General features: G+C 49.3%; 1 protein-coding gene and 1 long non-coding RNA gene across 3 annotated transcripts in view; one reads left to right on the top strand and one right to left on the bottom strand.

The window, feature by feature from the left end:
• The window catches only part of Tmprss4 (transmembrane serine protease 4), a 37,183-nt gene extending 23,455 nt beyond the window's left edge, over positions 1 to 13,728 (top strand). The window contains exons 6-14 of one of the 2 annotated variants that reach the window (XM_040729885.1): positions 979 to 1,108; positions 3,845 to 3,946; positions 5,317 to 5,351; positions 7,230 to 7,389; positions 8,350 to 8,516; positions 9,377 to 9,475; positions 9,678 to 9,820; positions 10,924 to 11,073; positions 13,182 to 13,728. In XM_040729885.1, coding sequence (XP_040585819.1) covers positions 979 to 1,108; positions 3,845 to 3,946; positions 5,317 to 5,351; positions 7,230 to 7,389; positions 8,350 to 8,516; positions 9,377 to 9,475; positions 9,678 to 9,820; positions 10,924 to 11,073; positions 13,182 to 13,196 — 1,001 coding nt within the window. In that variant the 3' untranslated portion in view covers positions 13,197 to 13,728. Of the gene's footprint in view, positions 1 to 978; positions 1,109 to 3,844; positions 3,947 to 5,316; positions 5,352 to 7,229; positions 7,390 to 8,349; positions 8,517 to 9,376; positions 9,476 to 9,677; positions 9,821 to 10,923; positions 11,074 to 11,562; positions 12,526 to 13,181 lie in introns of those variants that run through there. The other variant, XM_013112873.3, reaches the window with a different exon arrangement.
• On the bottom strand, positions 12,739 to 13,719 carry LOC121133447. The gene is made up of 2 exons (XR_005870287.1): positions 13,632 to 13,719; positions 12,739 to 12,952 (listed from the first exon to the last, which is right to left on the bottom strand). It is a non-coding gene; the product is annotated as an uncharacterized LOC121133447 (long non-coding RNA).
• Positions 13,729 to 14,534: the final 806 nt, after the last annotated feature.

Below are 14,534 nucleotides of genomic sequence, written 5' to 3'. Positions count from 1 at the left end.
TGTGGAGTGCTCACACGTGACAATAAGGTAGAGAGCCACCATGGTTTTCTGCCCAGGGGAGCCCCTGGGAGCTGCGATCAAATCTCTGACCACCATATGGGAGAGAGAGAGAGAGAGAGAGAGAGAGAGAGAGAGAGAGAGAGAGAGAGAGAGAAGACAGAGAAAGACAGAGAGAGCAGAGACACAGAGAGAGACACAGAGAGAGACAGAGAGAGAGAAGAGACACAGAGAGAGACAGAGACAGAGAAAGAGAGAGAGACAGTCAGAGAGAGAGAAGAGACACAGAGAAAGACAAAGAGAGAGAGAAGAGACACAGAGACAGAGAGAGAGAAGAGACACAGAGAGAGACAGAGACAGAGAAAGAGAGAGAGAGACAGAGAGGGAGAGACAGAGACAGACAGAGAGAGAGAGAGAGAGTTTCTTCTCTCCACTTTTCAGTCTACACGTAACACCTCAGACCACACTCAAAAGGACTGCTACCCTAAAAGCTATTGGGTGAATGAATTCCCACAACAACTTAGCCCAGAAGATAGGTAATGAGACCCTTTGAGGGTCTGAATAACTGAATGACTTCTTGTGTATTGGCTGTTATTTAGTAAAGTCAAATGTCCATGGGCTCCTACCACGCTAATACCAATAGACATTTTCACTTTAACTCCTTCTCCTTCCTTCCATGGGGAAGCTACCAGGCCCCTGGCTGAGATGTTTCCCCAAACTGAGCAAGCTACGTGGGCCATAGTAGAGCAATTATGTCACTGATCATCAAAACCCATACCTATACTAGCAAAAGGAGAGGCTGTCAATCATTGTCCCTGGGCAGGTGGTCAGGCTTCCCCCTAGCTGCCATCCAAATTAGGTTCTAGTCAACTGGAAGAACGCCACTTGATGTTGAACATGTCCTCAGTTTTGGGTTGGGAGGAGGGGGCATGGTCTAGAGAGGCCCCACCCTCCAGCTGACCCAGGCTCCTTCCCTCCTAGTCCGACTCTCCAAGGATCGATCAACCCTGCAGGTGCTCGATGCAGCCACAGGAACCTGGGCCTCTGTCTGTTTTGACAACTTCACAGAAGCTCTGGCCAAGACAGCCTGCAGACAGATGGGCTATGACAGGTACCCAACCAGGACTATAGGAGGCTCACCTCACCCCAGCAGCCTCTGTTCTCTTTGGTCTGCCTTCTGTCCTCCCCCCCTCCTTCTCTCCCTCCCTCCCTCCTTCCCTCCCTCCATCCCCCTCCCCCCTCCCTCCCTCCCTCCCTCCCTTCCTCCTTTCTCCTCTTTCTCCCTTTTCCCTAAAAACACAGACATGGGATTCATATAGAACTGTGTCTGAGTCCTAGCATTTTCACTTACAAGTTGCATGAGGGTTAAAATCCGACCTCCAGAGTTAGCCAGAGAAAACAATGCCAATCTTACTAGGGGAGAATGGGGCCTTCCCGGTTCTCTCTCCTTTTCCCTGTGTGAGAAGTTCCTGACCACAACACAAAGCCTAATTTACATATGCAAAGTCCTCTTGGTTAAAATTTAGCAGAAAGGAAGACTGGGGGTCTAGCTCAGGGGTAGAGAACTTGCCTGGCACATGCAAAGCCCCGGGTTCCATTCTCAGCACTGGAAAACAAAAATAGCGAGGACTAGACTGATTCCACTGAGGCCCAGCAGCAACAGCAGCCCCAGCCCTCTGGGTGAACTGTAGAGGCAGGTCCAAATCTGGAGTGGATGGAAGGTACAGGAAGGGTAATTAGCATTACATATATTTATATTCATTTGATCTTGGCAGAAAGCTCAAAGCGCAGTTATTATTAACTCTGTGTTACAAGGAGGTTCTGAAAGAGTAAGTGGCTTGCTTAGGCAGAAGCTGGGGAGGTAGAGGACTAGAACCTGTGCCTGCCAGCACCCCTGATCCCTGGACACCACAAGTTCTCAGTGTTTTTGCACACTGGGGATTCTCTCTACTCGCAAGTCTTCATCAGTGAAAGAAGAAGTGAGACTTGATCCCTCCTCAAACTGAACTTCCTCGGGACTCTAAGAGACTGAGCCCAGAGAGAAGACAGAAATGACTACTAGACAGACATTGCCAGTTCTCTCCGTGATCCCTAAAGCAGCCTAAAGGTTTTGTCCAAGAGATGCTTTGGGCAGCCAGGATGAACCCATCTGGTCTCTGTTCCCTCTGCTTCCTGGTTTTAGTTTCCGCTCTCTCCCCTGGGACCAGGGACTCCCAGCACCCCACCCCAGAAAGGGACACTCTGTCACCTTCATTTCAAAGGACAGCAGGAGGCATGCCCAGCACCTGCTGTTCCCCTCTGCTCCTGCAGCTAACCCCTCCTCCTCTGCAGTCCGGCCAACTGCAGCGTCAGCTGGACTGAATGCTGCAGGCTGAGTCCCGGTTATGAAACCTGGTGGATTTCCTGAGGTTCTTAAGGTGGTAGCCTCCCAGAATTTCTGCCCTTCTGGAGAGCACGGAGGCACTGACCTAACTGGCCTCTGGGGCTTTATGATATCAAAGTTCATTAAATTACTCATCAGGTTGTATTTGGTGAGCAAACATTCACTCTCCTGGGTATGTTTACCACCAGCACCCTCCCTCCTTGCTCAGAGCTCTCTGCTCATATCTATTTTCTTTCCTCTGCCTGGACTGGAAGGAAGCCTTTCTTATTTAGGAACACAAAACCATAGCTGGAACCTCTGGCGTGAGCTTCATTTTATAGAGAAGACAATCAGGACTCAGAGAGACAGACCCATAGCACAAAAGTGACCCACCCACGGTCACACACGAAACTGGTATCAGAGCCAGCATATAAGAACTTGGGTCTTAGCCCGGCGGTGGTGGCGCACGCCTTTAATCCCAGCACTCAGGAGGCAAAGGCAGGCGGGTCTCTGTGAGTTCGAGGCTGAGCTGGACCGATAGCCTCTGAAACAACACAGAGAAACCCTGTCTCGTAAAAACCAAAAAAAAAAAAAAAAAAAAAAGAACTTGGGTCTTGAGGGTGACAGTCTCTGGTCATCCCACATCCAGTGACTGGTTCACCCAGGAAGTGCTTGCATTCTTACTCAAGTGTGAACCAGTCAGCCCGGAATGTGGATTGACCCCAGATCTCTATGCAAAGCTTGTACTGAGTGGAGAGACTTGGAAGAGGCAGCTTTGGTGAAGAAAGGGCCAGAAAGCAAAGTGGTTAGGGAAGGCTTCCTGGAAGAGGAAGATTTAAATCCAGGGTTTGAAAGAAGGCAAACACGGACTAGCAAAAGGGAAGGGAGAGGGTTGCCCAGGCTTAAGGAAGTTCCACCTGCACCTGGACTCCTTTCAGCAAACGGATCCGGGCTTCTCCTATCTTGAAAACACTATCGAAGACAACCCATATACCCTGTCTGGCAAATCAGACATCCACATTCCGGTTCCCTCCGTGCTAAGACGGGAGTTCATCTGGTCCCTTCCGGTTCCCTCCGTGCTAAAACGGGAGTTCATCTGGGTCCCTTTGCTTCTTCGCTCCCCCTGGTGTGAACCTAAAGAGCTGCTGGGCATCCGAGACAGGGACAGAGCTGGGTGTGAGGAAAACAGGCCCCTAGGCCTTCTGCAGAACTCTGGGCTCTGGACCAGGAGTCCCTGTCCCAGAAAGCAAGACCACAGCAGCCTGTCTTGGGCTGAACTCTGCCTTAATGTGGGAATGTTCCTATGACCCAGCAAAGCCAGCCCCGCCCACTAACCCAGCCCACCTGTGTTGCCCCGCCTCCCTCTCTCCCTGGAATGGGGGTGGGGACACCATGCCTCCCTGTCTCCCTGGAATGGGGGTGGGTACACCGTTCCCCATCCATCCAGTCCAGCCTCTCCCCCGCTCACTTTCTCTCCCTACACAGCCAACCCACTTTCAGAGCAGTGAAGATTGGTCCAGACCAGAATCTCACCGTAGTTCAAGTCACAGAAAACAACCAGACACTTCAGATGCAAAACGGAAGTGGGTAAGTGAGGGGATGCCTTCTGACCTACAGAGGCTAGCTAACACCGGAAAGCCACTCATGGTTGCAGCAGGGCGAAATGAGCCAGACAGCAGGAAGAACTAGCCAAGCAGCCCATTAAACATCCAGGGTTATGGAATCCCAATTCTGAGTTCAGAGGGTATTCTCTGTTGACTCTTCTGTTCTTGAATACAATGTGTGCTATCCTGCTCAAAGGCAGAGGAATGAATAAACAATGACCTTCTATCTGCCTGAACAGTCAAGTTCCTCCCACAGCTACTCCGTGTTCCCTAATGAGTTGTCTGGTAGGCAAGAGCCCAAAAGGTGCTTTGTCCTTTTTCCATCACTTCCTCAGGCCAAAGCGGCACCTTCTGATGCTCCAAGGAAGGCTCCCTAGCCCTTGCCTATCACCGTGCCAGAGCACAACTGAATCCAAACAAGACCTGCTGCTAGGGAGCAAAGGCTCCGGGAGCAGCCATCTTCGCATCCAGGACACAGGGCAGATGCTTGCCACAGCTGATCTTGAAAGGGATTATCTGTGTGACTCCATCAAAATCCTGTTCTGTTTGAAAGGGCTGCAGTGTGCCCGGCTGTAACCAGCTTTCTTTTAGGCCAACCAGCTCCCAGGTCATGGCATGGAGACTTCTTATTAGTGATGAGTGCCCGGCCTTACCTTAATGCGTGTCCCACCAGCTCTTATAACTAACCTGTTATCATCAGGGTTTTGCCTCTGGGTGTTTCTTTCTTTCTTTCTTTCTTTCTTTCTTTCTTTCTTTCTTTCTTTCTTATGTTCACTGCTTCTCGTGTCTGGCTGGCAGCTGCCTGGCATCTGGCCCTGGGTGGGTGTGTCCCTCTCTTTCTCCCACATATTTTCTCTCTCTCTCTCTCCTCTCTCCCCTCACCTCTCCCCCCTCCCATACCCCCTCTCTCCTCTCCCTCCTCTCTGTCTCTCTTCCCCCCTCCTAGATTTCTCCTACTTATTCTATCTGTTCGCCAGTCTTGCCTAACCCTCTCCTGCCTAACTATTGGCCATTCACCTTTTTATCAGACCAATCAGGTACCTTAGGCAAGCAAGGTGAAGCAAACGCAGCACATCTTTACATAATTAAGCAAATGCAGTATAAACAAATGTAATTCATCTTTGCCTAGTTAAATGTCCCACAACAGCCGGTACTGCTCCCTTCCCTCCCGGGACTGCCTTTGCCCTGGGCGGGGCTGCATACACGGTAGGAGCGTGAATCGAATTGAACCCCACTGAGTATTAGTGCAGTTCTACAGGCCCACGGTGACGGTCCCGGGGTTTCCCAGTACTGGGGACAGGGTTGAACCAGCGGTGTCACAGGGCTGAGTTCCAGGCTGTATCTCTCTTTCAGGTCCTGCCTCTCCCTGGTTTCCCTGAGCTGCCTCGGTGAGTGCACCCCATCTCTGAAAGTGTGGGGCCTAGGCCAGCAGTGAACAGGAAGGCCTTCATCTTCATTGCTCCTGGTCTGAGTCCCACTGTTTGGTCTTATAGATCTGCATTCCTTCAAGTGGCTAATGCCAAGAACTCCCTCCTACCCTCTGCTCACAGCCAGACCTGAATGTGTTAGATGTTTATTACTGTAATGAAATGTTTGAGGCAGGATAACATTGTAAAGAAGAGTTTTGCTTAGCTTACAATTTTAAAGCCTGGAAGTCTAAGATCAGAAAGCTACCTTGGCTTGTCCTCAAGTGGGGCCCTAAGGCTGGTTGGTGGATCATCACAGAACGAGGAAACAATGAACCAGACAGCAATTCAGGGGTGGGCTCTGTTTCGTTCTAAATTCTCACAGGGGCTCAAGGAACACAAAAAAACTGCTTCTCCCCCAAGAGGGTGGCTATTCTAATGACCTAAGGACCACTAGGCCCTGCCTCTTAAAGGGCCCACTGCCTTGCCACCACCATACTCAAGGCTAAGTGGCCACCTTGAGGGAGGCACACTCAAACCATAGCTCAAGTGTTCTAGGGATTTCCAAGCAGATCACTGCTGGACAGAGCTTTATATAAAGACCATGGGAAGCAGTTCAAAAGAGTTTAGACACCCCCTCTCCCCCACACACACACCTTGCCAACCAAGAAGCTTTGAATGAGTGAGCAAGGAGGCAAGTTGAATGTAGGGTTGGATGACATAGTGTTGGGCAGGCACTAGGCCAGGCAGAGGAGAGACAGTGGGAAGGTTTCCCCCTTGGAAAGATCATGGCATGGCATGTCCACAAGACCAGAGAGGCATGGAACAGAGCGAGGAGATAGCACTGGAGACTTTTTTGCTTTTCTTTAGATTGTTATTTATTTATTTAAATTATGGGGTGGTGTGAGCATGTGCGTGCAACACCTGTGAAGACCAGTAGAGGGCGTTAGAGTTGTACTCCCCGGAACGAGAGTTACAAGCAGTTTTGAACTGTCTGTTGTGGGTACTGGGAGCCAAATTCAGGTCTGGAAGAGAAGGATGTGCTCTTATCCATTGAGCCATCTCTCCAGCCTGACATTGAAGATTTTAACTCAGGTTCAAAGGTCAGATGTGAAAGGTAGGTCAGAAGAAGACAGGCTAGCCAATGGGCAAACTTCCTTAACAGAGGGAAGAAACCCAGTTTCTAGAACTTTTACCTAATTTCCTGATACCAAAGTACCTTGTGAATATCTGTTTCCGTGTGCGGGGGATGGGGGGTGCCTGGGGACTGTTCTGTTTGGCCAGGGCTTTTGGAATTCATGACTGTGCACCCTTACTTGTTTTAAAAAGATAAATTGCAGGTTCAGTGGACACACCCATGTTTAAAAGTTTAAATTCCTAAACACACGCAAAGTGGGGGGGGGGGAGCACCTAATTCTCTCAGCCAATCAAACCAAGCAGAATTAAGAATTAAAAGTCCAGGTTTAATGAGTAAAATGCTCCCAGTGGCCTCCCAGCCCCCAGAGAGATGAGGAAAAGGAAGGGAAAAACCGCATGACCTTTCCTTAAGATGCAGGTTAAATGCCCCGTGGGAGTGGTCTTGAGCATCTCTGGGGGAGGAGCCGTAGTTACTCTGGTTTTCTGGGCAGGGTTTGGAGCAAGAGCCCTCCCTCCACCTCGCAGAGCTCCACCCATCCAGGGTTTCAGGGAAACCTGTGGTATCACACTGGTTATCTTTCCAGTGGATGATTCAGAACTGGCGTGGGTGGGCGCTCCCCATCCAGTACCATTCCTGAGGGCCCTGCTCCAGGGCTCTGCAGGGTGAGAGGCTTCCCCAGAAACCTGACTTCTCCCTCTTCCCTTTCTCTCCATCGGGTCCAGAATGTGGAAGAAGCCTGAAGACTCCGCGTGTGGTGGGCGGGGTGGAGGCTTCCGTGGATTCTTGGCCGTGGCAGGTCAGCATCCAGTATGACAGGCAGCACACCTGTGGTGGGAGCATCCTGGATCCCCACTGGATCCTCACAGCGGCCCACTGCTTCAGGTACGACTCCTAGCTATGAGGAGGCCAGGAGGGACCGAGGCCGTGGAGGGGCCAGCCTCCTGACTTGCTTCCTGACTATGGCTCCCCTGAAAACCATTGCTGGGGTGCAGCAAGAAAGTACTGGCCACGATGTCCTCACTAGGTACTGGGAGCCTGTGCAGAGAGCAGCGGTCTCCAAGGTTGACCTCCGTCGGGTGAAAAGCCTCAGGAACCCAGGGTCCTCACCCCCAGGGTGCCCATACCACTTTGCTACAGAGATTCTCCCCACACATCTGTGCTCCCAAGAGCTTGACTCTTCCTTGCCAGTCTTCCAGTAGATGGCCCCCAGAGTCTAGAGTCACTGAACCAAGTGTAGATTGTCATTTGGTCCAGAGGACAGAGCGAGCTGGCCAGGCCTTAGGAAAGGGTTACACTCAGGCCCTCTTCACTTCATTCATCTGTTTCATTCAGCATCCGGTGAGTACCAAGAACCACCCCCCTTCAGATCCTGTGCATCGCATAGACCCCCATCATCACCTTCAAGGCGTCTTGGTCTAGCTCAGGGGTTTTCACCTTTTTGAGATGGACTAGAGCTCTAAATTCACTCTTGAGGGAAGCTCCCTGTGTACAGGCCTGGCAGGGAGAAGAATGGACGTAAACCCATGACTCAACAGACCACAATGCAAGTAGCATAGACAAGAGCAAGGGTAGGAGAGAGCCTGGCAGGACTCCAAGACCCAGAAATGGGGCGGCCTCTTCCCGACCCTCCAGGTCGAAGTTTGCTTGGGTCCTTTTAATGAAGAAAAGGAATCACATCTCCTCTTATAACCTGGTCAGGAAGGTGGCCCCTCAGACCGCTCGTCTCCACCACTTCTACGCCCACTGTGCGCTTTGGCAGAGCATCCACCGACCTGGAGGCCTAGCCCCAGGCAAGGCCTCAGTGTGACTGCCTTCCCCTGATCTAGCCATCCCCATCCTTAGGAAGCACCTTGATGTGTCCAACTGGAAGGTGAGGGCTGGCTCAGAGAAACTGGGCCACACTCCGTCCTTGCCTGTGGCCAAGATCTTCGTCACCAAGCACAATGCCCTGCACCCCAAAGAGAAGGACATTGCCCTCATCAAGCTGCAGGTGCCACTCACATTCTCAGGTGAGAGGTGGTCCCCGGGAACGGAGCCCCTCAGATCCCCCTTATTCCCACTCTGCCGAGCAGCCTTTGGACACATCATGTTCCTTCTCAAGACTACAGCTTGCCCGCGGTGTCCAGCTAATGTATCATCCCCACATCTCTGGTGCCAGGGGACCTGCCGTAACTGTCAGCTAACATTCACACCTTCCCCTGTCAGAGATTCCTCCAAGTCTGTTTGCTCTATTTGGAAGATCTAAGTTCTTGAAGTCGTTAGGGCCTTTTTAAAAGAATCGTCCAGTCCCTTCCTTACCCCTGATCGATGCTCAAGACTCCATACGATAACCCTGCCAAAGGTTACTGTGCCTCTGCTTGCACTCCTCCAGGAACAAGGAACCTAGTATTTCCTGGGTTTTTCTTTGTGTGTGTTTGTGTGTGTGAGTCTGTGCATGTGTCAGAAGACAGAAAGGGTGGGGACGGGAGGTCGAGGGACGCCCAAGTGCTGTCTGCAGTTCCAGACCACAGAGGGAGGCTGGGTAGGCGAGTTTGAGCATGCTCGGAGCTGGAGAATGAGAACAGTTGTCTGAACTGCAGAGAGTGGTCTCTAGAGGTGTAGTATCTGAACCTGGGGTGACTTAGGACAGAGAAAAACATTAGCTTGGTTTATGAGAGTGGGGTGATGGAGAGTGAGGTTAAGGGTGTGGACTCCAGATTAACTAGTTTAGATACTGAGGGCCTCTCTGACAAATGGTTTGTTCTCTCTAGGAATCAGCTGAACTAGTCTCACGTAGACCAGCATGACCCCCAAGACATAAAAGCACAAAATACAGAGAATAATTTTTTTAAAAACCCTAATATAGGATCTCCCTCTCTCTTCCTGGCAGATACTGTCAGGCCCATATGCCTGCCTTTCCCTGATGAAGAGCTCACCCCAGGCACACCACTTTGGGTCATTGGATGGGGTTTTACAGAGCAAAATGGAGGTAAGTCTTGGGCTCAAGACCTTAGAGACCTTGAATGGTGGTATCTTATTACTACCCACCCCCCATCAGTAATAAGAAAGACAAGCATCCTTCAGAAAAGCCCACCCTGGCTACCAGGCATCAAAGAGTGTTGGTGGCCCAGAACATTACTCTGGGCTGAGGGTAGAGGTGAGAATAAGGAAATACGTTTTCAACCTCCCAGGGACAATGTCTGACGTGCTGCTGCAGGCCTCAGTCCAGGTCATTGACAGCACCCGGTGCAATGCAGAGGATGCCTACCAGGGGGAAGTCACTGCTGAGATGGTGTGTGCGGGTACCCCACAAGGTGGCGTGGACGCCTGCCAGGTGGGTCCTCCAGAGACCCTGGGGAGTTCTGTGAGTAGGGATGTATGTAGGTCTTGGAGAGATGTGAAGACCAACAAACTGGATGCCCACATGAAGTCTTGCAGATTGTAATGTTCTGTTAGTGGTAATGGCGGGCAGAAGCACAGTCTGATAAAGACAGAAGAATGGATGAGTGGGCAGATGGATGGATGGGGCTTCATGAGCAGAAAGAATTTAAGTGTATATTTCACACATAAAGGTGGCATTGCCACCTTCTCCTCGAACCCTCACTTCCCATCATCTGTGATCCCTTTGAGGACAATGACCCCCGGTCTCTTTTCTCTGTGACTACCCCTAACTGCTGTCCTTTACTAGGAAAAAATCATCTCATGCTAAGTGAGCTTCACATGTCCCCTCTTCCTGTCTCCACGGCCACCAGGACTTCCCAGCGATTCCCATGTGTCTTGTTACCACCCCATATGTCCAGAGACTCTTTGGAGCTATTTTTATTCAAATTTCTCAACCTACTCCCATCCCCCAACACTAAAACCCTCATTCAAGAATGAGCTGTCTCTGCCATCTCTTTTAGGCCATGAACAGTAGATTTAGAGAGAGTGTCTGCCCTCCTTGAACCCATGGTGGCCTCAGAGAGGATATGCGTTACTGAGCTCAGAGAGAGGCAGTCAGTGTGTTTTTCACCACTTTATTTTGTCATCTGCTCACTTATTGTCTCTGCCTACCTATTTGTTTGTGAGCTTCCTGGGGTGGGAGTGGGGGGACAAGACTCTTTTTTCCCGGTTAATTGAACCTCAGTTATCCAGAACAGGAGCAACATAAACAAGCACTCGGTTGGTGGTTAGATAGGTGTAGGAACTGCCTGGTTAAGCTAAACTCAATTTGCTCATGTCACTTACGACCCTCTGATAAGGCAGCAGCTTGCCCTCAGTTTAGCTGCCTACAGATGGGTCATTCTTTCCCCAGTAAGAGCACTCAATAATATGATCAAGAAAGAGGGTAGACAAGTCAGCACACAGAGCTATGGAAAGTGCAAGGGAACAGGAGGGGGAAGACCACCCTTAGTCTGGCCTGCCCACCCCAGCAGCTCCTGTTCTGGCTTTTCACAGGGTGACAGTGGTGGGCCTTTGATGTACCACTCTGGACATTGGCAGGTAGTAGGCATCGTGAGCTGGGGTTATGGCTGTGGGAGCCCAACTACCCCTGGAGTGTACACCAAGGTCACTGCCTACCTCGACTGGATCTACAATGTGCGGAAGGTGAGTGTTTTAGTCCCACAGGGAGCCCTCCCTCCATACACCTACCCCGAGGGCATGCATCCTCCTTAGATTTGATTTAAATACCTCTGACAACCTTTTAATCCCAAATACATTTCCTTCCCAGCAAGCTGACAGTCTGAGATCTCTTTATTAAAGCTGAGATTCCTTAGGTTAGCAATATCTGTGAAATACAAGTACCTTAGAGTACAGAACCCTGAGCTTTATCATTCTCTACAACTAACGTTCTCTAGAACAAGACTGCTGGACCTTTTCCAGGGAGATGTTGTTAAGAGTATGGAGAGGGTTGGGAAATTTCCTGGCCGCTGGCAGGAGGTCGAGAGAGCAAAATTATGTCAGGAAAGGAAGATACTATTGACCTTGTCACTACTTTGTCAATTTCGAGTTGTCTCACTTTTCCTGACCTTGTCACTACTTTGTCAATTTCGAGTCTCTGACTTTTCCTTTGCCATTGTCTTTTTTTCATTCTAGTCTGAGTTGTAACACTGCTGTCCACCACATCGGAAAGCTGCTTCCCCTCAGACCTGCCCACTGCCTGACCCCTCAAAGTCGGACGCAGGACACGGGCCTCCTTATACACAACTCTGGTGTTTCCTGCAGTAACCAAGGACCCAGACACACAATGCAGAGGTGCCCAGAAGGAATTCAGATGTGATAGCTCAGCCACCCATGCTTCTCCCATAACCCCAGGCAGACTTGAAGTCCACTGAGGGGAAGCCAGATCATTGACTCAATTCTCAGATGTGTTATTCCGTCAAGGAGGCTCTCCCTTCCACTGAAGGGATGGAAGTCAGCTCTCTCTTGAGAGCCCATATCACTAAGAGCCCAGTCAAGGAGAAAAAGGCCTAAGAGGTCTTTGTCTTCTTTGCCCATTCCCAAAACCACTGCAGCAGGAAACCATCAGTTCTGGTGGAAGATGTAGTTGACTGTTGTCTGTTTTGTAACTGTTACCACATACCATCGTGCTCATGGTCATTAAACAGGTATGAGAAATCTTTGCCATAGGCTTCCTGGATGGCTTGATAAGAATCCGATGAAGACTATCACACCTTTTAGTCTTTGACCTGGTGTTGTGTGACTGTTCCCTGGAAAATTCGACACAGATAGAGCACCAAGAACAAACCAAAGAAATTATTTCAACCAAGTCTAGATTGCTGAATCAATTAGTTTTGGGGCATTGCTTGCAGGTTAATGGGTAACTGCATCACCAAAAAGTCTACCCCTAGCATAGATGATAATACATGAAGGAGATATCATTGAAGATCTCTGCCCAACATTCAGACTGATACACTGACATCATGTCCTGTGTATCCACCTTTCCTGGAAATTGGTGACTGCTTATATATACTTGGAAAGGGCCTCATGATTTTTATGACTCTCTGGGATTCTTGTACCTTGTAGGTTTAATAAACTACACTTTTCTTTGGCTTTCTATATCCTATGAGTCTACCCCCTCTTTCCAGGAAGGAGTATTTCAGTTCAGAGGAAATATAGACAATGTTCCACCCATTCCCTCCAGCTCCTATGTTTATTCGATTGTTTTAACCTTCTCTTCACCGATGTTCTCTGAGCCTCAGAAGGGCTGATATAGGTGGTGTCTTACTTAGGGATTCTATAGCTGTGATAAAACACCATGACCGGAAACAATTTATGAAGGAAAGGGTTTATTTTGTCTTATAGCCCTCAGGTCACACTTCACCACTGGGGGAAGCCAAGGCAGGGACTCAAGGCAGGACCCTGGAGGCAGGAACTGAAGCAGAAGCCACAGAAGCACGCTGCTTACTGGGTTGATCCTCACAGAGTACTTCCTTATGCCACTCAGACCAGGAGTGGCACCACCCACAGCGGACTCGGTCTTCCCCTATCAAACAGCAATTAAGACACTACTCTATAGTCTTGCATATGTGCAGTATAGATGGAGGAAGCATTTTCTCAGCTGAGGTTTGCCTTCGCACTTGACTCTAGCGTGTGTGACACAAAACCAACCAGGACAGGTAGCTATTTTCTTCCACTTCGCTGGGCCACTAAGCAACAATAATTGTTACTTATTCTTTTTTTTTCTTTTCTTTTCCTTTTTTTTTCTGAGACAGGGTTTCTCTGTGTAACAGCCATGGCTGTCCTGGAACTAGAGATGAAGCTGACTTCAAACTTACAGAGATCCACCTGCCTCTTCCTAGTCCTAGGATCAAAGGCATTCACTACCACCGCTGGGTTTGTCACTTATTCTTAACAGCTAGCTATAAGTTTCTATAGTAACAAATGCCCACAGCAAAACAGAAAAAGAAAGAAATTCCCCTCCGTAACTATGGCTGACAGCAACAGCAATCTATGGATACAAACATAAATGTCTAGAAGGCAATTTAATAGGCGTAACAACAGCAATAGCTTCCCAGGACCTTGAAGCCAAGGCAACAATTTTTGTCCTGACTTACAGTACTATGAGTTCTCTCTGGTGCAGCAGGACTTAAATCCAACTAGAAAGAAGTTAGCCACACCCATAATAATAGGTGTGTCACTATTGCACCCTGGCCACATCCTACCTGGCATATTGGTAGTGTAGCATACAGGGTCAGTAACAGCAGGACTGTCAACAATTCTCCCCTGGCAGTCAGGATAACACCTTCTGGCACAAGAAAAGAAAAGGAAAGAAAAAGACATCGGTCAGGGAGTGATTTCCAAATCAGCCTCATCCTCGTCTCTTCAGCCAAATTGTGTGGTGTCTTCAACAATAAGAACTTGCCATCTAGTTCTGGAATGCAGCCAGCAGCAGTGGCAATAGCATTTATGACTTAACGGGTCTCGGGGGCTTCCCTGGCCAATGACTTATAGGGTGAGAATCCACCTCTGGCACTAAGATTCTGTCCAGTAACCTTATGGCTTCTGGGTGTGCCTCTTCTACCCACAGAGAGTGTCTTCACTTAAGCTCTTTAATTGCTGTTTTTTAAGGTTCTTCCAGATGCCTTTCCAAATCTGTAGGATATTCAAGGTTTAGCATTATATAATGAAACTTTTTATAGAAGATAGACAGCCTCTCTGAGGCCCACTACCATCTGTTCCAAATAAGTGCCAACTGGTCTTGAGAGTCAGCAGCCAAGGGCACGGTTGAAATGTCAGCAAGCTCCAATGCCACATGAAAGATACCACCACTCCCATCAGGTGTCATCAATGAGAAGTGTTGGGCATAGCAGCATGGATGAGGGAACACTATCTCACCCAGCTCTCCATAGTTATTTTAGTCAGGGTTCTGTTGCTATGAAGAGACACCATGACCATGGCAACTCTTATAAAAGAAAGCATTTAATTGGGGCTTGCTTACAGTTTCAGAAGTTTAGTCCATTATCATCATGGCAGGGAGTACAGTGGCAGACAGGCAGACATGATGCTGGAGAAGTAGCTGAAAATTCTATAATCTGCAGACAACAGGAAGACAGAGACAGACAGAG

Source organism: Mesocricetus auratus, unplaced genomic scaffold (assembly GCF_017639785.1).
Source record: "Mesocricetus auratus isolate SY011 unplaced genomic scaffold, BCM_Maur_2.0 Super-Scaffold_100022, whole genome shotgun sequence".
Lineage (NCBI taxonomy): Eukaryota > Metazoa > Chordata > Mammalia > Rodentia > Cricetidae > Mesocricetus > Mesocricetus auratus.
The sequence above is the reverse complement of the archived record's forward strand: the minus strand, read 5'-3'. Positions and strand labels throughout refer to the sequence as shown.